This window comes from Caretta caretta, chromosome 7, assembly GCF_965140235.1.
Source record: "Caretta caretta isolate rCarCar2 chromosome 7, rCarCar1.hap1, whole genome shotgun sequence".
NCBI classification, from domain to species: Eukaryota; Metazoa; Chordata; order Testudines; family Cheloniidae; genus Caretta; species Caretta caretta.
In genome coordinates this window covers 17,222,236-17,248,516 of record NC_134212.1, presented here as the reverse complement: position 1 = coordinate 17,248,516, position 26,281 = coordinate 17,222,236, and the positions used below count along the sequence as shown (strand labels likewise).

The window sequence follows — 26,281 nt, the reverse complement described above, 5'->3', positions numbered from 1 at the left end:
CCTAGGTAACGCATTCCAGTGTTTCACCACCCTCCTAGTGAAAAAGTTTTTCCTAATATCCAATCTAAACCTCCCCCACTGCAACTTGAGACCATTACTCCTCGTTCTGTCATTTGCTACCATTGAGAACAGTCTAGAGCCATCCTCTTTGGAACCCCCTTTCAGGTAGTTGAAAGCAGCTATCAAATCCCCCCTCATTCTTCTCTTCTGCAGGCTAAACAATCCCAGCTCCCTCAGCCTCTCCTCATAACTCATGTGTTCCAGACCCCTAATCATTTTTGTTGCCCTTCGCTGGACTCTCTCCAATTTATCCACATCCTTCTTGAAGTGTGGGGCCCAAAACTGGACACAGTACTCCAGATGAGGCCTCACCAATGTCGAATAGAGGGGAACGATCACGTCCCTCGATCTGCTCGCTATGCCCCTACTTATACATCCCAAAATGCCATTGGCCTTCTTGGCAACAAGGGCACACTGCTGACTCATATCTAGCTTCTCGTCCACTGTCACCCGTAGGTCCTTTTCCGCAGAACTGCTGCCTAGCCATTCGGTCCCTAGTCTGTAGCTGTGCACTGGGTTCTTCCATCTTAAGTGCAGAACCCTGCACTTTTCCTTATTGAACCTCATCAGATTTCTTTTGGTCCAATCCTCCAATTTGTCTAGGTCCCTCTGTATCCTATCCCTGCCCTCCAACATATCTACCACTCCTCCTAGTTTAGTATCATCCGCAAATTTGCTGAGAGTGCAATCCACACCATCCTCCAGATCATTTATGAAGATATTGAACAAAACCGGCCCCAGGACCGACCCCTGGGGCACTCCACTTGACACCGGCTGCCAACTAGACATGGAGCCATTGATCGCTACCCATTGAGCCCGACAATCTAGCCAACTTTCTACCCACCTTATAGTGCATTCATCCAGCCCATACTTCTTTAACTTGCTGACAAGAATACTGTGGGAGACCGTGTCAAAAGCTTTGCTAAAGTCAAGAAACAATACATCCACTGCTTTCCCTTCATCCACAGAACCAGTAATCTCATCATAGAAGGCGATTAGATTAGTCAGGCATGACCTTCCCTTGGTGAATCCATGCTGACTGTTCCTGATCACTTTCCTCTCATGTAAGTGCTTCAGGACTGATTCCTTGAGGACCTGCTCCATGATTTTTCCGGGGACTGAGGTGAGGCTGACTGGCCTGTAGTTCCCAGGATCCTCCTTCTTCCCTTTTTTAAAGATTGGCACTACATTAGCCTTTTTTCAGTTATCCGGGACTTCCCTCGTTCGCCACGAGTTTTCAAAGATAATGGCCAATGGCTCTGCAATCACAGCCGCCAATTCCTTTCGCACTCTCGGATGCAACGCGTCCAGCCCCATGGACTTGTGCATGTCCAGCTTTTCTAAATAGTCCCTAACCACCTCTTTCTCCACAGAGGGCTGGCCATCTACTCCCCATGCTGTGATACCCAGTGCAGCAGTCTGGGAGCTGACTTTGTTAGTGAAGACAGAGGCAAAAAAAGCATTGAGTACATTAGCTTTTTCCACATTCTCTGTCACTAGGTTGCCTCCCTCATTCATTAAGGGGCCCACACTTTCGTTGGCTTTCTTCTTGTTGCCAACATACCTGAAGAAACCCTTCTTGTTACTCTTGACATCTCTTGCTAGCTGCAGCTCCAGGTGCGATTTGGCCCTCCTGATTTCATTCCTACATGCCCGAGCAATATTTTTATACTCTTCCCTGGTCATATGCCCAACCTTCCACTTCTTGTAAGCTTCTTTTTTTATGTTTAAGATCTGCTGGGATTTCACTATTAAGCCAAGCTGGTGGCCTGCCATATTTACTATTCTTTCGACACATCGGGATGGTTTGTCCCTGTAACCTCAACAGGGATTCCTTGAAATACAGCCAGCTCTCCTGGACTCCTATCCCCTTCATGTTAGTCCCCCAGGGTATCCTACCCATGTTATAGTCTTGGCATTCACAACATCCTCTGGCAAGGAGTTCCACAGGTTGACTGTGCATTGTGTGAAAAAAATACTTCCTTTTGTTTGTTTTAAACCTGCTGCAAATTAATTTCATTTGGGGCCCCTAGTTCTTGTGTTATGAGAAGGAGTAAATGCCACTTCCTTATTTACTTTCTCCACACTAGTCATGATTTTGTAACACCAGTCATGATTTTAGAGAACAACAGCACCATTTTATAGCACGATTCTTAGGACAATGGAGTAGTGATCTTGACTAGGGCCAGTTTGTGGGACTGTCAGACATATAGATAATAATAGTAATAGAGTTAGGACAATTGTTTGTAGTCAAAGATAATGTAGTTGTTCTTGTGTCCCTTCCTTAGCATTGTGTAATTTGACACGGCTCAGTTTAAGAATCCATCAGCAATTTCATTTGCATTAATAGTTAGTGAATGCCAAAAAAGCTCACTACAACAAGCATCGAAATAGCACAGAGGCTTACCCAGGGCTTATTTTTCCTTCTTTGTTCTAGAAACAGTGCTGCTATTGTCGCAGGTATCGGTTTTTATCATGATATTTCCCATCATTTCTGCTTCTTCCTGGGTTAATTAAACAAAGCTCAAAGCAGGAGAGGTGAGGGACAGTCAAGGAGCCTGTTATGGCTCCCTGACTCTTCGGGCCTCACCTACTTGAGGCCTGAGGTGATTTAGAGCAGCTGCTAAGTTGTTCTAAATTGTGCCACTGGTATAAGGTAATAGTCCTTAATGAATCACATGCTAGTGGAAGATAGGCAGAGTTTTACTCTGCTGCCTCCCCTTCCTGAACCCAATATGCCACCTACATCAAGACTGGGGAGGATGTAGGCTGAGGACCCAGCTACAGCACACTTGAACTACCGGGGGGCTCCCCTCCAAAAGGTGTATTTTCTGCAGGGCATTTGTGGCCAGCTCCCCTGTGTTGTTTGAGCAATACAAAAAGGCCACATAATACAATAGAGAATCTGGCCCCAGGTCCCGTCTTCCCTTGATTTTATATCTACTAGACCACATTGCACAATGGGGCACAGTGATTAATTACCGAGAATTCAGGTCACAGCTTACTCTCTCTCTTTGTCAGTTCCATTTATTTTTTCTATGTTTTAACCCAGACTCTTTTGTGGAGGAGCGGGGGTGTAAAACTCCCCCCCCCCCGCCTTTTTAGTACAGAAGGGAATGGAAAAAAAGAGGTTAGAATGATCACATTGAGAAATATCCCTCACTTTCTGCATCAAACATCAAAGCACTAATGCTTGCAGGCTTCAAAGAATCCCTCTGTGACTGAAGACCTACCTCCGGGGGTGCTAACTTAAAAAAAGTAATTTCTGCTTAAATGAATACATTGCCATTATGAGACAGTTATATATAAATATTAATGAAATATTATTGTTCCATTGTGAAGATACCTGATTCAATAATTGAAAAATTCACAAAATGAATTTGTTGTTAATTATCCTTTAGTATTCACCTGTATATTCCTATTAGAGATAGGGGAGGCTATTACTGCACGAGCACACTGCGTACATTTTTCATGCCATCCTAACAGCTGATGGCACCTCTTCATTGGAAATGTGCACTCTACTCCTTAGGTAATTATGTAGAGCATGATTGTGGCCTTAAGCTCTATCAGTTCAATATTTTAAATTAGATTTTTACCACAGAAGTGCATACTAACATTAAAGGAGTATTACAATGCGGCAAATGTGATAAAACAGATCAACTTTAAACTTATGTATGCTCTTTCTGTTGTTTCAAGAATCATAATTCCATTAATATAAGTCTTCTAAGAGGATCTAATTATACTAATCAGCTCTTACTTCACTGGGAGTAGCTTGGAGTTTTCTGTATTCTAAATTTAAATATGCACCTTGATAACAGAGCCCTGAAGCGTTACCACCTCTGGCTGTGATCTTGTCAGCTCTTATAAACTAAATGGGGTCAGACCCTATCAATACTTGAATAAGAGACCTCCAAGGAAAAGCCTGTGCTCCGGGTCTAGTGTTGGTGAGACAATAAAGTAGTAATCTTTCCTTTTCAGAGTATTTAACTGATGACCTGGCATTGTGTTTCTGGATGTGTAGTCTCTTGAATAAGATTTAAGCAAAAGAAAAGAAAAGAAAAGAAAAGAAAAGAAAAGAAAAACAACTAACTTCTGACTTCTTCCAGTCATTAAAGATCCCAAAGCACTCTTTGCAAGAACAGGGGTGTTAACTCCATTACCCTTATCAAAATTACAATTTAAGTGATTATATGCTGCCTAGTTTAAATTCCTGCTGCTGCTCTAGCGGATATGCTCTTCTTAACTGGCTTAATGTACTGCCAAAAGCACAGTGATTAGCGCAGAATGAGAACCTATATAGAATATGTGACAGATAAGGCAGTATCCTGCAACATCTTTGGGAGATCTTATTGAATTATGTTTAAATAGCTTTGGGGTCCATTGTATTATAAATGCAAAATGTATTTATTATTGCAGGATTGTATGTAACTTCTCTAGGGAGGAGTCCTGCCCAATGTAAATCCATGGGAAGTGTTATGAGCTTCACACATTGTGCCAGGCAAGAAGGAACTTTTGGGACAAACAAACATAAGTGGGTTTTCCTCAGAAATACCTGGGGGAGAGGTCTGGACCCAACCTTTTGAAGCTATGCCTAAGGAAAGAATCACTGTGTGACTATTTACTTATTCATGGTCTGTGAAGATCTAAGATTCCAGCTGCATAAAGGCTAACATATGAAAACTCTTATTAAATTGTAAACAGATGAAAAAACCCTTTGTGAGGTTTGAAGGACTGAATCTTACCACAGCCCAGGGTGGAGTCAGGAGGTGGTCTCTGGTCAACTTATTGGTATGAGTGTAAGTTTTTTCATTGTATTTAACATGTTTTCTCTGTAATACTTTTTCCTTAAGAATAAATGTGCTTGCTTACAAAGGGCTGCAGGGTAACTCATGACTGTGGGCAATCACATTGTTTATAGCATCTGAGGAGAAAGCAAAGAGCAGAAACAGACCCATTTAGGCCATCTGACTTGCTGAGGATATCACAGTGTAGGCAGGAAACTATGCAGGCTGGAAATACCCCAATCAAAAGGGGGAAAGATGCAGGTCTACCCTCAAGAGAAGTGACAGTCGAGGAACAGGGAGCCCAGAGTGGGTGTCCTGGTTGGGCCACAGAAGGGGAAAAGAGGTGCAGGTGTCCTGAACTGTGACGGAACAGAATAGAATTTTCTGCTTTACTCTGTAGTGCAATGTTTCTGAGTGCTATTAAGTTAGTGCATTTCAGTGGTAGGTGAATGTTTTATATACTTTGCATACCGCTTATAAATCCATCGGTAAAATGCTTTAGGGTTCTTCTGCATGCAAGGAACCATTTATTATTATTATTATTATAGAAGTAGTATTTCTAAAACATTCCACGCTGTACTCTATATACATAATATCAATTGTGATGAACTATATGGCTCAGGGAAAAAAAAAAGACCTCTCTGAACCATTATACATTTCTAGAACTAAATTCAAACTGAAATTTAACATATTAAAACATTCAGATACATTTTTTCTGACTTTCTGTTTCCTGCTGAGACTAGACATGGAAGTATAAAAAAATCTCACAAGAAAGTATTTTCTTATGCAATGTGTAGCCCAGTTCTGCAGATTCTAGAGACGTGGAGAAGCACCAGCTATGATAATATTTCACACTTTGATATAGTGCCTTTCATTTGAGGGATTCAAATACTGTGTCTTTTTTTTTCTTTTCGTTATACTGTGAACCCCACTGATGTTAATGGAATTACTTTAGATTCACATGGACGTAACGGGGGGCAGCTAGATTTGTCCCCCAGAACAAATTTTACAGCTTGAAAAACTGAGGCACAGAAAACTGAAGGGATTTGTTCAAAATTCATAGAGATTCTACAAAAGATCTGAGAATATAACCCAGTTCCTCTGCTTTCCTGTATTGTGCTTTAACCACTAGACCACACCTCCTTGCTTATTCATCTGGACATTGGGATTTGTATGTGAACTGAACTCAAAGACCAAATATTGTGAGGTTCATTCTGCACAGGAATAAGTAAAAGTCATTAGATTTTGAGGCATGAGTGAAGAAACTTATTAGAGTATGTGTGATGGGAGTAGGTGGATGAGAGACAGGGGATTCTCTGATCCAGAAAGAAACAAAAAGGCGAGTAAATGTTTCAATAAGCAAGTTTCCTCATCTATGTCTCTCTTTGTAAATTTTAGGAATATAATTTACAGGTGACTCTAGCGTTTACAGGTGACTCTAGCATTTACAGGTGACTCTAATGCACGCTCCCAGCAATAATTTATGAAAACACAGTGGAGCTTACTGACCCATGAAGCATTATAGGAATATATTTTCACATGGGTAAACTATCCTTGAGCAGTTTCTCCAAAACAGTAAAGCAAAAAGAGGCTCTCCTTCAATAACCAAATTTATAATAGCATTTCCCAGTTTGTGTGTTTTTGTATAGGGCTGTGTAAGAAAAATTTACTCTGCATTCATTTTTGAGTACATCTTGTACAGGTATTTTAAGCATAATGTACATCAGCTTAGTAAGAGAAGTGGGTATGGAAGTTTTATATATGAACTGGCAGAAGGGTTTTATTATTGTTAAGCTGAGGGAATATTGGGGGGAAAAATTGTAAGCATTCACCTAAATTTTAAATTAAATTCATTTCAGCCATGCTTTGAACTTATTTGGCATTTGCTTCCTACAAAGATTTGATTGATCCAACTTTTCTCACATACTTTACACGCTTTGCAGACACTATTAAGTTTGCACAGGCAGCAAGATGAGTTAATGCTTAATTTGCATATATGAGTATTCACAGTGGAATGTTTTCTATTCTATTTAATATATGTTCTTATACTGCTCTCATCTTCGTAGTACCTGGGCATCTTCCAGCAGTGCATTAAGTGACATGACTAATATTGGTCACACATGGTTTGTTCTTTCTCTCATCCTCTCCCCAGGTGTAGAACTGTGTGTGCAGGATAGTGCTTTGTTTTTGTAGGTTTAGGTGGTTTTTAAACATAAACACATAGTGTGTATGTTAGAGAAGGCAAAGTCAAAAAGTGCTCCTTGCACTTGGAGCAGAATGGGGTGAGGTTTGTGATGGTCCTTAGTTAGCTGGAATTCATTCCATATCTGAGATGCATATTTTACAAGGAATGAGTAACTGTGAAAGAAAGCATGGGGTCAAATAAGGGAAAAATTATAAATGAATCAAAATATGCCATAGAATCTCTATGGATAGAAATTCCATGCTTGAACTATTAGACTATAGGAATAGGAATGCTACCAACTATTTGATGAGGATGGAGATGATGATTGTGAAATGCTTAGGGAGATTACAAGCTACCACAGCAGAAAACGCAATAATAATGGGGATTTCAGCTACCCTCACATTGACTGTGTATATGTCACCTCAGGAAGGGATCTAGAGATAAAATTTCTAGATACTACAAATGACTGCTTCTTGGAGCAGCTTGTCTTGGAACCCACTAGGGAAGAGGAGATTCTTGATTTGAGTTCTAAATGGAGCACAGGATCTGGTTTAAGAGCTGAACAGGCTGAACCATTTGGTAATAGTGACCATAATATAATGAAATTTAACATCCTCATGGGGGGCGTGGGGGGGGAATGCAAAAGAAACAAGAGTAGCATTTAATTTTTAAAAAGAGGAACTACACAGAAATGAAGACGCTAGTTAAATTAAAAGGAATAATCACAAGGGAGAAATGCCTGAAAATTACATGGAGACCATAATAGAGGCTCAAACTAAAAGTATACCCCAAATAAAAAATACAGTAAGAGAACCAAAGTTTCTTAAACCAACTAAGAAGTCATAGGATAAAATAGAAGGTACTTTTGTGGATCAGTAACTGGTTAAAAGATAGGAAGCAAAAGCTAGGAATAAGTGGCTCGTTTTCACAATGGAGAGAGGTAAATAGCTGGGTCCCCCAAGATCTGTACTGCAACTAGTGCTGTTCAACATTTTCATAAATGATCTTGAAAAGGGGGGTGGAACAGTGAGGTGGCAAAATTTGAGGAATATGCAAATTTATTCAAGATAGGCAAGGCCAAAGCTGACTGTGAAACATTGCAAGGTATCTCACGAAGCTGAGGAACTCAGCAACAAAATGGCAGATGAATTTCTGTGTTGATAAGTGGAAAATAATACACATTGGAAAAAATAATCCCAAGTGTACGTACAAAATGATGGGGTCTGGAGTAGCTGTTGCCACTCAAGAAAGAGATTTTGGAGTTATCACAGATAATTCTCTGAAAACATCCATACAATGTGCAGAGGTAGTCAAAAAAAAAGAAGAAAAAAGCAGCTAACAGAATATTAGGAATCATTATGACAGAGATAGGTAATAAAATAGAAAATATCATAATGCCACTATATAAATCCATGGTATGCTCACACTTTGAATACTGTGTGCAGTCCTGTTGCTCCATCTATAAAAAAGATACCTTAGAATTGGAAAAGGTACAGACAATGGCAACAAAAATTATTAGGGGCAGGGAACAGCTTCCATACCAGGTGAGATTAAAAAGACTGGAACTTTTCAGCTTGGAAAAGAGACAGCTAAGGGAAAATATGATAGAGATCTATAAAATCATTAATGGTAGAAAGTAAATAAGGAATTGTCATTTACCCCTTCATGTAACACAAGAACTAGGGGTCAGCTGATTAAATTAATGTGCTGCAAGTTTAAAACAAACATGAGGAAGTACTTCTTCACACAACACACACTCAACCTGTGGAATTCATTGCTATGGGATATTGTGAAGGCCAAAAGTATAACTGGGTTCAAAAAAGAATTAGATTTGTCATGGAAGATAGATCTATGGATATTAGCCAATATGGTCAGGAACGTAACCCCATGCTCCTGGAGGGCCCAAAACCTCCAGCTGCCAGAAACTGGGATGGGATGTTAGCGGATGGATGAAACAGGGTTTGACCCATCAAGGGCACAAGTTTTCCGAAACCCCATCACAGGCAACTAAACAAGGCAGACTAGGATCCAACCATGGTCTTTAGTATATGCACACAACTCTTCTGTGACCAGAGAAAAATAAATTAAACTCTGCACTCAACCAATAAATCTCATAGTGGACTATTTCTTTCCCTAGGAAAGCTGCCTCGAGTATGTCCTACATTGCCCTTAGAGAAAATGATTTAATATTTTTCTAAAAAAATCCCTACTCCAGTATATCTGCCACCTCACCTTTCACTGAAAGTCCCAGACCCCTTGGGACTTCTTCCAACCTTCCCTATGATGAGGGGTCATGCTCATCTAGTCAGGGGACAAATATACCACCATGTCACAACAAACAAACCTTGAATTCCAAAACTGAATATTAAACTCTGCCTGTAAACTCAATCCACAGAGAAGAGAAAACAGTGGTAGTAGCAACAACAACCCACTACTCCTTTTGGAATCCTCCAGCCTGTCATCTACCTTTCTATCCAGGTACTGACTTGGCCCCCATCAGTAAAATACTCGAGCAGCTCCCAATAATTTAAAAATAGAAATAACAATTTACATCTGTTTACGTGAGTGCACCTGTGTGTTAGTGCTGATGAAAAACTACTTTGGAGAAATGGGTTTTGCATTTAGCTCTGAATACGGAAAGATCAGTTGTCACTGTTGCTTGCAGGAGTGAGTTCCATGGTCTTGTGAAAGTTCTTTCTGAACACGTTGTAGAGTAGTTAGATTCCCCTCACCAAAGGAAGTATGGACAATCTCAGCTAGCAGGTAGTGCAGGGGTTTTCTTCTCTCATTTACCATTCAGGAAGGGTTGGGGTAAGAGACTCAATTGGTGGCTCTCGCTGTTTTCACCACCTGTATTTTTTCTAAGTGTATGAATGGGCCATTTTCTTGGAATAAAAGCATTATGTTTCTGATCCTTCTCTTGGCTTGTTATTTTCATAGCCTATTTGCAATACATTGACAATTCCTTACCATGGGTGGTGCTGTGTCCTAGGGTGGAATGGAGAGAAGTCACTCTTCCACAAAACAATTTTGGGCCAGAGAGGTTCTATGAGGCATGACTTCGCTCTACAGCAGCGGAAAAGTAGGGTCTCCCCTCCCCCCCCCATCCCACCTCTTTTACAACAGTGATATAGATTTGTAAAAATGCTCAGCTTCTGAGTCTGCCTGTATCAGGCAGCATTTTCTACCACTGTTACTCAAATTTGCTCTTTTATTGCTTTTTCTATCACAGGACATCTGTGAATCAGGGGTATTGGTGTGAGCATGGACAGCTGCGGTGGTGCTAACAGCAGTCAGCAAGTAGCTGAGGCACAGGGGTGGCCAACCTGTGGCTCTGGAGCTGCATGTGGTTCTTCAGAGGTTAATATGCGGCTCCTTACCTAGGCATGGATTCCGGGGCTGGAGCTATAGATGCTAACTTTCCACTGTGCCCGGGGGTGCTCACTGCTCAACCTGCTGCTCTGCCCCAAGCCCTGCCCCCACTTCACCCCTTCCCCAAAGGCCCCTGCCCCGGGGGGTGCTCACTGCTCAACCCGCTGCTCTGCCCCAAGCCCTGTCCCCACTCCACCCCTTCCCCAAAGGCCCCTGCCCCGGGGGGTGCTCACTGCTCAACCTGCTGCTCTGCCCCAAGCCCTGCCCCCACTCCACCCCTTCCCCAAAGGCCCCTGCCCCTTCCCCTGAGCCTGCCATGCCTTCACTCCTCCCCCCCCCCCATAGCTCCTGCGCATGTGAAACAGCTGATTGCGGGAGGATGGGGGAGTAGGTGCTGATTGGCGGGGGCTGCCAGTAGGCGGGAGGTGCTGCGGGCTGGGGAGCGGATAAGGGGCTGGTGACGTATTACTTTGGCTCTTTGGCAATATACATTGGTAAATTCTGGCTCCTTCTCAGGCTCAGGTGGGCCGCCCCTGCTGTAGCACTTCACTAATTCTCCTCTGAGAATTGGTTGGGAAAAGTATGTTATATATAATTTTAAAATGTGATGATCCTCTCTGCTGAGTCATACTCTGCTGTAGGGGTTCTTAGAACCAGCTGCTTAAAGGGCATAGGACATCTATAGGTGGATGTAGGTATAATTACTGGTTTAGGGGATGAACCCACTGCCAATAGATCAGTGAGAGGGAAACTTGCCCTTTGAAAAATCAATAACCCCAGAATTTGAAACTCCTATTCAGTTCTGCGGTGCTTACATAATAAATAACGTAGATGTAAACATAATCTTATTCACAGCAAGGTAAAGCTACTGTAGCCAGTCATGGGGTATATCCCTTTTGTGCTACTCTTGACTTAACACTCCTTAGCAACCGCCCACTGTGCTGAAAGAAAAATTATAGGCAGAAAGCAATAAAATAAATAATAATTTTAAGAGCAGTTGCCACGCTATTACTGTGGTGCTATATAATTAAGGATTTTGAGTGGGTCTAAGCACATTTTAAATCTTTGAAACTTTTCTATAGATGTTTAATGGTATACTGTATACACATTTTTACATTAATGAGGCTATTCTGATAAAATCTATGAAATCACAATCCTTTTAATCAGTCCTCTTTTTTAATCTAAAATATTTAACTTATTATTTGTTTTCATCATTTGTGGGTTTTAAAGAATGTTTATTTTTTTCTTTATTAAAAGACAATGTTCTCATTAAAATAGCCCATTCTTTTCTTGAAGGAGCACCAGTTCTACGTTGAAGGTCCTTAATTGAAATTCTCAGTAGATTTTTAGCAAAGATGGCAAAAACCTTTTTCCTTGAACCTTTTTTTTTAAAACGTGGCTTCTCTTAGACCAAATACAAGTGTCAGCTCATTAAATTCCATGATGATCTCTGAAAGACATTGTCTTGAAGCTGACTAAAATTAAAAGCTACAGTGCCTGACCATGCAGACCACTAACAGCTAGCCGAAAACAAGAGTTCTGCAAAGACTAACCAATAGAACAACGATGGAGGACACGTGATGTGCCATAATTTTATACTGCTATTGCCATCAAAACTAGTCTTTATTTGCATCACCAATTTGAGGGGCTTTCAATTATTTTTTGGTAAATTGTCCCATTGTTTAATATTTGTCATTTTAAAAATGGTTTAAAATTTACTTTCTTTTTAAGTGAAAGCTGAGATTCTCCTTTATATTTCTGTGTGCCCCAAATTACGGGAAGTCTGCAGTCACAGGCTGCATGAGCTACAGACGCTAGTTCTCTCGCTCATACAGTGATACACGCAGCAACAAATGTTTGACTCTGACAGACATCCCCAAAGGTATAGTCGCTATAGCAACTGCCATATCAAGCATTCCTCAGTGAGAAATATAAGCTTGTTCAACCTGGTTAATCAATATTTATATTGCAAAGAACTAGAGAGTATCTCTCTTTTACCAACTGTACAATATATAAAGTGTCACTGCCATGTAATGTGGCATTGTTTAATCTGAATAAGAATCCAGTTGGTGTGTGCCTGTGAATTATTGTATTTATGTTACATTTATACAATAAGTACAAATGTGTGCTGCCAAATGTAACGGGCATCCTGATTATTCTATCGATTTGAATGGAATGGCCATCCTCAAAAATGTCAGCAGAGGAGTAAGCAGGAGGGTTCCACAATAAATGGGATTAAGGGTTTCACATTTCGCGCTGGTGGTCATACAAAGAAATGGAAAGGAAAAAGTGACAGAGATTTATGTAATTTGGACACAAAAACAAATTCTTGGCTATGGACAAAGAATACAAGCTGCTGATTGTCCCTGCCCATCTGAATTCATGGCTAAACTGTACCCAAAGAAAGGGATCATATTGGGAGCGAAACCATCATTACTCATTTAGAGCAATAGTTACAACCTTCTTATTCTACAAACATCTCCACAGTAGCTTAAAAACATCCCATAAGGATAACAGAGCTAAGTGCATGGAGACAATTTTGTATCAGTTTTGAGGAAGTGATGAAACAGAGTAACTACCAGTCAGCACAGCAGGGGTTAAAGACAGCCCCTGGGTCCAGCTAGCTCCACCCTGTTATACCTGCAGCCAACGCCAGGCCTGGAGGGAGGAGAAAAGGAGAGATGGTGGGTCTCAGTCTCACCAACTGATGGCTGCCCTCCTGATGGAACTTGGGACCATGACCAGGCCCATCTCAAGACCCACAAGGGGACCCTACAGGAAGCAGGCCACCCAACTAAGTGGACTAGAGGGCCATGCCCCAAACTGAACAGACACTGGTAGGAAGTAGCCCTTTAGACTCCCTGCTGGGAGGGCTGCCCCTGTTCAGGGGTTGACAAACACCAAGCCATGTGCTGGGATCTGGTGGAGAGGGTGGACTTGGGTCCCCCTACCTTCAAGACTGAGGCCGGCAACCAAGCCGGAGACTGGAGGCCATGCCCTCTAACCACTAGGCAGTCTAGCCATCCAGAATGACCAATCACAGTATGACTTCGATATTAGCAATTAATAAAAATAAAGAGTAATCACAGACATCTGGTGATAACATTCTCAATACAACATATCTAAACAGAATGACGACAGATCCCTATGTAGTACTTCAGTCACCTGATTTGAGGAAATAAGATCTTAGGGGCATATTCTACATCAGTGGTGGACAACCTGGAGGCCGTGGGACACATGTGGTAATCCGCTGGTGGGCCACGAGACAGTTTGTTTACATTGACCATCCACAGGCACATCCACCTGTAGCTCCCAGTGGCCACGGTTCACTGTTGCTGGCCAATGGGAGCTGCAGGAAGTGGCGCAGGCTGGCTGCTACTTCCTGCAGCTTCCATTGGCTGGGAACAGGGATTACGCTGAGGGGCCGCAGGTTGCCCACCACTGTTCTACATGCACAATTCCATTTGGCATATAGTTCCAGGCTATAATATGACCTTTAAACTTGGGGAAACCAGAATTTCTTGTAACATAACATTTATAGATAAGGCTTGTTTCCAAATTGCATTTCTTTTTAGAAATGTTAAGAGGGTGGTCACAGGAAGACATATTTCTGTACATATGAAGAAGTTGTGCAATTCTTCTGAAGTCTATGCAAGCATTCTGAACAAAATGCTGAATGTTCTAGTGTAATAATGCAAAGGAGCATTATATTTCTGACAAACCAAGCGGATCCTGGTTTGTCTGCTACAGAACATAGATTGATATTCAGGATTGCCATTAAGCAATCTAATTTTTCATTATTACATTCTAGATATTCAGGGAATTTAATTTAAGTAACAGAAAGTAGATGATAGTTTCTTCCTCTACAGTTATCCAATATTAATTTGTGATTTCACAATGCCTTCATTACATACGCTTAACATTCGCAGCGGAAGGGAAAAAAGGGCTGGTGCTAGGCAGAGCCGCATGCAATTTTTAAAGAAATTCTGCCCGAGTGATCTACTTTTATGCCCAACGTGATGCAGAAATGTGACTCAAGTCAGCAATACTATTCTACCATTGTTCTCTGAGTTCAAAACAACATAGGTCTGGGACATTTTCCAGAAACTTAAATTACATATGGGGTATACTGACCCTTTAAGGTTATAGAGGAAAGTCTACAAGGCGTTTGGTACTGCGATCAAGGGGTTTTGCCACAAACAAAGGCCCACTGAACAAAGGAGGTAGCTGCTGGGAAAGAGAACCTAGTCCTGAGGTAGGAGGTTTTAATTGTTTGTTTTAACTTTGCTACCAGATCTCAGACTCAGGAAGGCCTGGGTTCTCTGGAGGAAGAAACACACACACAGAGGTGCCATATTGTTTGTTTAAAAGAAATCTGGTTTCATCTGGTTTGCCATAATTGCCAATAATTGGGCAGTCTGACACTCCTAGTTCTATAGTCTTACTTGATAGAAAGCCTACTAAAGTCCATGCATGTCTTTCCAATAACTTGCATGAGCTTTGGATGAGGCCTAATTTTCCCCCAACCATTCATCACCAATATCTTGTTGGGACTAAGCCTTTGCTGTCTCTGCCAGCTCCTGGGAAGACATCATCTCATCTGGGTTTCCAGATCAAAGAACATACTGGTTGTGTTTTTGTGTTTAATTTACTGTCTAGGATTTGTGCTGGGTTAGTCTGGGAGTCAATGCAGGAGAATCATTTCTGTAAATATTATTATATCTCTATGTGAACTGAAGGTGTATTTAAACTAAATATTCTATCTGGATTTGATACGTACATTTTTTATCTGTCTGCTTTGTCCTTTATATTACCAAAATTGAAAAACAAATAAGATTAAGTGGAAAAACAGAAATGTAGATAAATAAATGTTTCTAAGATGAAGAATTTTGGAAGTTTCTCCTTCCTATGCAAACTGTCTCCAAGAGCTATCAACTCTGATACAGACAAAGTATTCAATTAAGCAACTTTAACAAATACAAAAGTGAAAAAAAAAAATCTGAAAGACCGACATACCACAATTAGTTAATTATACACTATTTTTTCAGACCAGATACTATCTTTGTTTTATTTTTCTTCACCTTTACCATAAATGCATTGCCTCTGAGAAACTTTTCAGTTGTAAGTCTAAAGTAAAATTTATATTAGGGTACATTAATAATAAAGAAAGTAACATACTATTATAGAATCATATAATATACATTTCCAAACTATGTTTGAATAATTGCATCATATGACATGATGTCTCTCTGTATGATTATATCTGTGAATAGAAAACAATCAAAAGAAAGCGGACAATGAATAAGTGTAACAAGGTCTCTCAAATTCAATCTGGACTACATCTTTTAAGATTTTGTTTAAACATCAGTGCACTGCTACATGTACATGATCTTCTATCTAAAATGATAAGTAAATCTATTCCAATAATGTTAAAGGATTGCAATCTCTGATATTTATAACTAGTGACACAAATTTGGGGTAATAAAAGGCTCCATTGATACTAACTGAGCATCTGGCCCAATAATTCCTATACTAGATCACACCAGTGGTCATCTAATTCAGTGTCCTGTCTCAAGTAGCACTGGATAATTTAAAGAAAAGCATAAATCAATTATGTTTATAAATTATATGTAAAGAAGTCAATATGTGGATACCTCAGTCAAGAACTAAACAGCCTCAAAAACCTGTTAAGCCTATTAAATATAAGCATATACCAGTTTCACCAAAAACATAACAAGCCCCATAACAAATCAAACTATAATAATTCACAAAACACATGTAGCAGATCAGATATTAAATAGCCAGCAAAAAAATGGTCAACTGTGTAAATGGCAGTCTGAACGACATGTAAATTAACCAAGTTAATGTAATATCTCACGTACCAGAGATGGTCTCCAGATAGGTTTTTAAATAAAATTTTCAGTACAGCCTCCTCCCTCTCTGGCCTTCTTTAAACCCCACACTTCCCCCTTCCAGTCTGTTAAAACACAGCTGTTGAGATCATCCTTCTCAGTCATTGTTTTACTACAGCATTACTTATGATATAATTTTTCTCTGCTTTAGTGGCATATCTTTGTCAGAAAGAGAGCAGATCACACACTCCCAATTGATGATATGTTTGTGCTTGTTAGTAAAAGAATAAGCCCACACAATGAAAGTCACAACTCTACACAGAACATCACTTCCCGGTAAGGATAAAATGTTGAGGGACTTTTGTCCTGACCCAACTCCTTTTATTAAAGTTAAGAGAACTGCATGGCTGATCTTCCACACAGTATGTTCAAGAGGAAACTACTGACAGGAAATCATTAGTGTTCATATGAAGACCTGTTTCAGACAAATAGCTACCAGACTGATTTCTGCACAGATCGCAGATTTTGTACGTAAAGAAAAACGTTTGGTGGCAAGTCTTGTTACTGTGCCTCTAACAGCCCAGTATTCATGAATATCTGTAGAAGCTGGGCAGAACAAGAACAAAGAGCCATTGGATACAATCTGTTGAGATAACAGGCAAACTGTAATATTCTGGTTTTGTGATCATATTGCCCTCTAGGCTCAGATAGAGGATAAGGGGCCAACTACTGGATAGCTAGGAAGATCTCCTTTAGCTCAAGAGGTAGAGGCCTATTGTTTTACCAGCACCATCTTCTCTGTTAGAAGTAAGATTAAGCTAATAAATGTCTGTTGTCTGCAGTGTATGGATTCAAAGAATGACGTGTTTTTAGCTTTGCAGTTCTCATTAGCTTTAAACCCCATGACTTCAAACTTTTGACAATACTATTTGAGATCAGCTAGTTTTTATATCAGTTTGCTTAAGTCTTTTCAAAGAACAGTTTAAACAACACATTTAGCCATCCCTTCACATGTCAACTATAGACTCCGTTCATCACAGCTCAGACAATATTTGAGCATTGCTATTCTGAACATTGCAATTGCTAATTAAGAACAAAGTTATGAACGATAAAGAAATGGACCCAACATTGTTTAAAGTTGCTTGTAGTACTTACTTCTTGTTTCTCCTACAAATGCCTCACTGGTGGAAACTGTACCAGGGATACACTCACAATGTGCATCCCCCTCCTGCTGAGATAACATCCCCTTTCTCAGCTAGCACTACGCCCCTTTGTGGCTGTGACGGCTGTCATGGGGTCCATTGCAGAGAGGAGACAGTGGTCAAGCTGAGCTGTTGCAATCTTCCCACTGAAGACTTTTGCTGCTGGGGACTCTGCATCCTACTAGTGTAACCCAACTCTGAGACTAGTCTTAAATTGCAAATCTTAGTAAGACAAAAAACTTCTGAATTCTAAAGAACCATTTTTTGTTACCTTGACAGTGAAAACTTCAAGTAACTGAAGTATCAGCCTGCCGAACTTAATGTCCATACTGATGCCCACACAAAAATGTGTTGTGTTATTGATATTTTTAGCCATACTTTAACAGATCATGTGCCTTTCTGTATCAGATTTTAGTGATGCAAATTTTTTGTTGTAGCACGTTGTACTGCAGGTGTAAAATAAATCATTTTAATGGGGACCTGAACTACCCACTTGCCCACTCACCTAAGCGGAGAAGACATTTTGCCTGTATGAGTAGGCTGAGCTGGGTCAGAGTCTGTGATTCTGGGGTCTATGGGGAGGAAAGGAGCAGAATGGATAAAGTCCCACTTCTCCTTTAATGGAAGGGGAAGTTGGGAGTAGAGCAGCCTAGACACTGTTAGCTCTTTATGAGGCAAGGAGAAAAGTGGTTGTATCTGCTACTTTTTTTAAAGAAGATGGGACAGAGAAGACAGAGCAAAGCAGTCCTTGAGCCACTTTTCACCAGATACTGAGAGGCAGTGAGGATAAAACTGGCCTCTGTGCTGCTGCTCCTTTAAGAGGATGGAGGGGGAGTGCAAAGCAGAGGACTCAGGAGGACAAGAGGAAGTGGGAGGCTGGGATTCTACAAATGCAATAGGAAGGCATCCAGCAGGAGAAATTTTGCAAAGCTCACACTATAGAACCCCCTTTTCACACTCACAAATGGATGCAGTTATGCAATACATTTCCAAAGCTGCAATCACATTCCTAAGCACAATTAAAGTAATCTAAAACTCAAAACTTCACTTAGTCCTGCTCATTGTAGTGGTGAACAAAAGTTTTCTGTTTTTTTCACAGTGCTCATGGATGAGGAAAACACAGCTTAAGGAATTTAATAAGGGGAAATAGGTAACCTGAAGACACAGCTAATGACTGAATTTGAAAGGACTCCCTGTACACACATAATTTTGGAAAATATATCATTTTTGGACATGCTGTCTCTGTATCGATTAATGCCTCACTTCTTGCTGTGCATTGCTCCACTGTGTAAATAAAATGGGAAGAGAAGAATTCATTTTTGTTTGTTGGTTTGATTAGGGAAAAAGAAAGCACCTACGCCTAGATTCTCAAAGATGTTTAGGTGCCTAACTCCCGTTGATTTCAATAAGAGTTAGGTGCCTAAATACCTTTGCAGATCTGGGCTTTCATGTTTGGGTTGAAGAGTTACAGCAACAACTGCAAACATTAGGCCAAACTCTCAGGTGGAGCAAATTAGTGTAGGCCCACTGATTTCAACAGAGCTATGCCAGTCTGTTTAATTCATAAATTGCACCTTAGAATTGCACCATAAATTGCACCTTAGAATTGATTACTGAGAGTAGCATAGTTCGAGGTTGTCCAACTTGCTCTTGTTTGCATAAGCATCTTTATTTTTAATGTAATGGTACCTTTTCCTCAGCTGACTTGTTTCCTATCTTTGTGTGGGAGAAAACATGTAGTGGATTGGAGCACAAGTCAATTGCTTGTAGGTTTTAGAACAACAACAAAAGGAGGTTGGGTTTTATCTAAAGCCTAGTGAAGTCAACAGGAGTCTTTTAATTCAGTTTAATGGGCTTTGGATCAAGCACATGGATTAGATCCCAGGTTTTGATGCCTATTCTGCAGAACTTAAATGCGTCAGATTCAGTCCTGGGTATTAGCAGAATGTGCTCCACTAATTTTAATGGAATTGGCTTATGCCAGGACTGTATGTTGCTCTGGATGATTTAGAATTGTATTTTTTTTTGTGAAGCAGAAGACTCAGCAGGACAACTGTTCACTCTCCTTAGTGCTGAACTCCAGAAGTGCAAACATGTACAATAATTGCCATGTTTATTTTTTGTTCACAGATGCTAAGTTTCTCTCTCATACTCAAAATAACTTACTTAAGAGCCATCATTTCAGATAGCATGACAGCTACCCCATTCACCATACTGGAAAGGTACAACTGAAACAGACACAACAATGAAATTAATAGTTCAACTGATTCCTATTGCTCATCTGCCAATTTATCAAATGAATGGCCCACCAAGTAATTGGAAGAAAAGTAAGGTTATATTCTGCTACACGTAACAGTAATATATTTTATATAGCTAGCTCTTTTTTGGTCTATTCGGACTGTAATTTATAGCTGCAGTGACTCCTGATATATCAGTCTAACAGTTCATTTTCACCTACCTTTTCAGCTGACTGTGCAGTACCAAAAAATATTGGAATGAAGGCAAGCCATACTATACAGGTAGTGTACATAGTGAATCCAATGGGTTTAGCTTCATTAAAATTCTCTGGGACACCCCGAGTCTTGATGGCATACACAGTACATGTAACCATTAGGAGAATGCTATACCCCAAGGAGCAAATGATTTGTAGATCCGTAATGTCACATTTGAGAACTCCTCTGGCTTGGTCAGGGTCCATAGTCTTCTGCTCATCATAATCTATGATGATGTTGGGTGGGTCAACTGCAAACCAAATGAAAACCCCTAGAAGCTGAATTGATATTAAACTTGAAGTAATCGCCAGCTGTGATGTTGGGCTTATAAGCCGAGGTGCTGTCACTGACTTTTTGCCCTGTTCAAATATGCGGTAGATGCGGTTTGTTTTAGTTAAAAGGGCTGCATAACTGATGCACATCCCCAAGCCCAAGAAGATACGTCGGAAGGAGCACACTGCAACATCTGGTTTGGCAATCATCAGGAAAGTAATTATATAACAAAGAAATATTCCAGTCAACAGGACATAGCTGAGTTCCCTTCCAGAAGCCCGGACGATGGGAGTGTCATTATATCTAATGAAGGTCGCCATTACAAAAATGGTGGCAATAATTCCAAGCATAGCCAAGAAGACTGGTATGACGGCCCATGGAGAGTGCCATTCCAATTTCACAATGGGTATAGGGCGGCATCCAGTGCGGTTCTCATTAGGTCGCTCATTATATGAGCAGAGCAAACATGTCACCTCATCAGCTTGGTACTGGTACCCATCACAGAGCTCACAGTGCCAACAGCATGGCATCCCTTTAACCATCTTCTTCCTTTCACCTGGTTTACAAGGCAGACTGCAGACAGAGGATGGGATCTCACGTATTCCTTTACCCCATTGCATGTCTTCAATCTGTGAAATGAGAAATGTGAAATACAAAGAGGGGGGTTATTTGTATGTTAGTGTCAGGTATTGCTAGGGAATTGAACTGAGTTGTTACTTAGCCAAAAAAATCAAGCAAGCAATAAAAACACAGATGGCTTCATGTGTTTTAGCGGGAATTGAATACGTAAAAGAATAAATGGACACAAATCAGATGTCAAGAATTATAACATTCATAAACCAGTCAGAGAACACTTCAATCTTTCTGGTCACGCGATTACAGACATGAAAGTTGTGATATTACAACAAAAAAACTTCAAATCCAGACTCCAGCGAGAAACTGTTGAATTGGAATTCATTTGCAAATTGGATACAATTAACTTAGGCTTGAATAGAGACTGGGAGTGGCTAAGTCATTATGCAAGGTAACCTATTTCCCCTTGTTTTTTCCTACACCCCCCCTCAGACGTTCTTGTTAAACCCTGGATTTATGCTGGAAATGGCCCACCTTGATTATCATACACATTGTAAGGAGAGTGGTCACTTTAGATAAGCTATTACCAGCAGGATAGTGGGTTTGTGGGGTGGGGGGTGAGAAAACCTGGATTTGTGCTGGAAATGGCCCAACTTGATTATCATACACATTGTAAGGAGAATGATCACTTTAGATAAGCTATTAGCAGCAGGAGAGTGGGGTGGGAGGAGGTATTTTTTCATGCTTTGTGTGTATATAAAAAGATCTTCTACACTTTCCACAGTATGCATCTGATGAAGTGAGCTGTAGCTCACGAAAGCTTATGCTCAAATAAATTGGTTAGTTTCTAAGGTGCCACAAGTACTCCTTTTCTTTTTGCAAATACAGACTAACACGGCTGCTACTCTGAAACCTGTCTCTAGCCTTGCACTCTTCCATGTCTCTGGGCTGGTGAACAAAGGTTTCAAGTACTAGACAAGATACAAACTGTAAACATCTTCAAAATATGCCAAAGCAGAACCAGAAATGACCACTTTATAGGTCCTAACAGACCTAATGTGAATTTATCAGACCACATTCTGATCTTAGTGCCACAAAGGACCACGAGTTCTACCACAGATGCAACCACAAGATGGGAGAGGGCTCTGAGTTACTAAAGAGAATTCTTTCCAAAGTGTCTGGCTGAGGGATCTTGCCTACATGCACAGGATCTAACTGATCACCATATTTGGGGTCAAAAAGGAATTTCCCCCTGGGTTAGATTTGCGGAGACCCTGGGTTGCGTTTTTTTTTTTTTTTTTTGCCTTCCTCTGCAGCATGAGGGAGGGTCACTTGCAGGTTTAAACTAGTGTAAATTGTCAATTATCTACAACTTTAAGTCTTTAAATCATGACTTAAGGACTTCAATAACTCAGCCAGACACCAGGTTAGGGGTCTATTACAGGAATGGGTAAGTGAGGTTCTGTGGCCTGCAATGTGCAGGAGGTCAGACTAGATGATCATGATGGTCCCTTCTGACCTTAAAGACAACGAGTTAGCTTTTTGTGACTATTAATATATATAGGAAAGCTACGGTTTGCAAGTCTTACATGAAGGGTTAGGTCATACTTTCCTGATTTAATTCAAAATTGGTCCTGGCTCAACTTCATTTAATATATTTAAAAAAATAAAAAAAAATCACATGCCGCTCCAAATGTTTAATCTTCTTGCTATGCTACCAAGGGACACTGCTGAGAATGTTAGAAAAATAATCCCACAATAATAGATATTCCAAAGGTCTGGCACTGTATTAGAAACTTCATTAACCTTCAATATACACAATTTATACACAACTCTGCTGAGTTAAAGGTGCATAATTTATAGAAGCCAAAAGAATATTGACTCCAGTAGTTTAAATGAATAAATATAATTATTTAATTATAATAATAAAGACAAAGTGGTCTCACTGAAAAGCTGGGCACCAGGTGCCAGGAACTACAGAGTTCTAATCCCAATTCTGCTACCGATTCGTCAGATCAACCAAGGCAAGTCACTTACACTCCTTGGGCCAAATAGCCAGGTGATGTAAGTGGTGGTGTAAATTACATAAATTGTAGTAAAGCGGTGAGTGTCTAAGTTACACGCTGAGAAGTCAGAATGAATTGTTGCAGAAGGAAAAGGAAGCAAGAGGGAAATATAAGTGCTGGAACAATTTGTATTGTGGGGGTGCTGAGAGCCATTCAACCAAACTGTAAACCCTGTATATGACAGAAACCGCTTCAAGCCAGGAGGTTTGGTAGCAGCCCCAGCATCCCTAGTTCCAGCACCTATGATAAGAAGTTGAAATGGGATAGGATTTTTAACTCTACAAATCACATAAAAGACAAGACCCCTTAAAAAAAAGACCCTAAAAGAGCAATGAAAAACATAGAATCATAGAATCTTAGGGTTGGAAGAGACCTCAGGAGGTCATCTAGTCCAAACCCCTGCTTTAAGCAGGACCAACTCTAACTAAATCACCCAGCCAAGGCTTTGTCAAGCTGGGCCTTAAAAACCTCCAAGGATGGAGATTCTACCACCTCCCTAGGTAACCCATTCCAGTGCTTCACCGCCCTCCTAGTGAAATAGTGTTTCCTAATATCCAACCTAGGCCTCCCTCACTGCAACTTGAGACCATTACTCCTTGTTCTGTCATCTGGCACCACTGAGAACAGCTGAGATCCATCCTCTTTGGAATCCCGCTGCAGGTAGTTGAAGGATGCTATCAAATCCCCCCTCATTCTTCTCTTCTGCAGACTAAATAACCCCAGTTCCCTCAGCCTCTCCTTGTAAGTCATGTGCCCGAATCCCCTAATCATTTCCGTTGCCCTCTGCTGGACTTTCTCCAATTTGTCCACATCCCTTCTGTAGTGGGGGGGACAAAAACTGGACTCAACACTCCATGTGTGGCCTCAACAGTGCCTAATAGAGGGGAATAATCACTTCCCTCGATCTGCTGGCAATGCTCCTACTAATACAGCCCAATATGCCGTTGGCCTTCTTGGCAATGAGGCCACACTGCTGACTCATTTTCAGCTTATCATCCACTGTAATCCCCAGGTTCTTTTCTGCAGAACTACCACTCAGCCAGTCGGTCCCCAGTCTGTAGCGGTGCATGGGATTCTTCCTTCCTAAATGCAGGACTCTGCACTTGTCCTTGCTGAACCTCATCAGATTTCTTTTGGTCCAGTCCTCCAACATGATGAAAAATAGAGGAGATGTTGTCTGTCTTAAGCTTCACATAGTTATACACCCGTTTGGTTGTATTATAACCATTTCATAGGTAGGCAGACTGAGAAGGAGAGATCTTAAACTAACTTATTTAAGGTTGCACCACAAGAAAGTTGTGCGACCGAATTTACGCATTCTGATTCCCATCTTCCCCATTCTAACTACCATACAGAGTTTCATAGATCTCATATTTCTATTCTAACCTAATCTGCAGTAGTTGAGGGATTTGTACTAATTTTCTGTGTGCTAAAATATCAAGGAACCATACAACTGAATCCTTAATACATTATCATACTTTTCTTCTATTATAAGCTTATAATGGGTGAATTTCCATATTCTCAAAAGTATTCTATAGCATGGCCTGATATTTGGGACAGCCTAAAGGTATCTCATTTTGTGCATATACTATGTGCAAAGAGAGATAAACAGATGATCAGGCAAAACTATGGAAAGTCCTTTATTTGTTGACTGGGTATACACCATGATAGCTCAATATCATTGGCCTCAAAGATTTGTTAGTGTTCTTTTGCTTCTGGCTAAAAAATTAATAATGAAAATCTGCCTCTCAAATATGCCACCTGACATAGAAGGCTGTCATAGTGAGATTACAGATCTGATTGTAGCTACAGATACTTTCCCCACAAAGAAAAGACCATATCTGAGATATGTTTGTCTTTAAAGTAACTTATTGGTTTATAACTTCTTAAAGAAACCCAAACAACAACAAAATGTTTGTTTATATATTACATATTGTCTATACTTTAGGTTTTAGGTATTTCTAAGGTTATCAGCTTGTTTTCCAAGAGATGGTAAATTATGAGGAGGTTTATTATTATTATTATTTATTCTCTCAACTGCCTTGAATCTAATTTTGGTTTTGAAATCCTGCATCTGAAAGAGAATTCTGCTACCACAGTAATTTCCATTTGTCAAATCATATTTGATTACTGCTTGCACTTGCGTTATTTACAAAACTGGTAGCTCTTTTTATGCCACACTTCGAATATTTTTTATTAATTGCAGATAGGATCATACCCAGGTAAGATGCAGTATTTTCAAAATAGTTCACTTAAAAACATGTGCTTCTGAGGCTTCTTTTAAAGAGGTGAACTGAAATGCTATTTAAATAATCAAATTGGTTGAGAACCTAAACAGTACTCAAGGACCCTTATAATTTACAAATGGACAGTCTTTTTTAAAAAAAAACAAAATATTTTTTAAATCTGTTCTTCCTTCACGTAGCTGACATAACCAAAACTCAAGGTTTTGCTTCTCTTCTTTCAGTTAACGACACTGCTAAAGTCAAAAGCAGCTTAAGCAATGCAAGGGGGTTAGATATTAGAGAGAGCTTCTCAGCTGTTACTGAAGAAATACAAAAACTGTGTCTTGGCCAGAGAAAAAGCTTTTCATTTCACTGTTACAAAGAAATGTCATTATTTCTTTTATTTGCCCGTCCCTTGGGGCTCCTCATTCAGGCCAAACACCCATCAAAGTCAAGGGGAGTTTTGCTTGTATAAGGCCTGCAGGGCTAGATTCTTTCTTTTCATGTTTCGAAGGGGTGGAAGCTTCCACTGCATTTTTAACTGTTGAGTATTATTTCTTTCAGGCCCCACTCTGCTGCTGATGGCAAGCTAATTGATAGGAAAGACACATCCGCAATTAGAGTTGAAACAAACAAACAAGATACGTTGGAGAAGAGTCAACATGGCTTCTGTGAAGGGAAATCATGCCTCACCAATGTATTAGAATTCTCTGAGGGGGTCAACAAGCATACGGACAAGGGTGATCTAGTTGATATAGTGTACCTGGACTTTTAGAAAGCCTTTGACAAGGTCCCTCACCAAAGATTCTTAAGTAAACTAAGCAGTCATGGGATAAGAGGGAAGGTCCTTTTGTGGATCAATAACTGGTTAAAAGATAGGAAACAGAAGGTAGGAATAAATAGTTCAATAAACTGTTCAATGTTTTCATAAATGTTCTGGAAAAGGAGCTAAACAGTGAGGTGGCAAAATTTGCCGACAAATTACTAAAGATAGTTAAGTCCAAAGCTGATTGTGAAGAGTTACAAAGGGGTCTCACAAAACTGGGTAACTGAGCAGATAAAACTCAATGCTGATAAATGCAAAGTAAGACACTTTAGAAAACATAATCGCAACTATACATAAAAAATGATGGGCTTTAAATTAAGTGTTACCACTCAAAGATCTTTGAGGGTAATTCTCTGAAAACATCTGCTCAA

General features: G+C 40.3%; 1 protein-coding gene across 3 annotated transcripts in view; it reads right to left on the bottom strand.

The window, feature by feature from the left end:
• Positions 1 to 26,281, bottom strand: part of GRM7 (glutamate metabotropic receptor 7) — a 550,274-nt gene that overhangs the window by 113,029 nt on the left and 410,964 nt on the right. For all 3 annotated transcript variants that reach the window (XM_048857861.2, XM_048857859.2, XM_048857860.2), the window contains exon 8: positions 19,914 to 20,849. In XM_048857861.2, the coding sequence (XP_048713818.1) occupies positions 19,914 to 20,849 (936 nt within the window). The remainder of the gene's footprint in view (positions 1 to 19,913; positions 20,850 to 26,281) is intronic.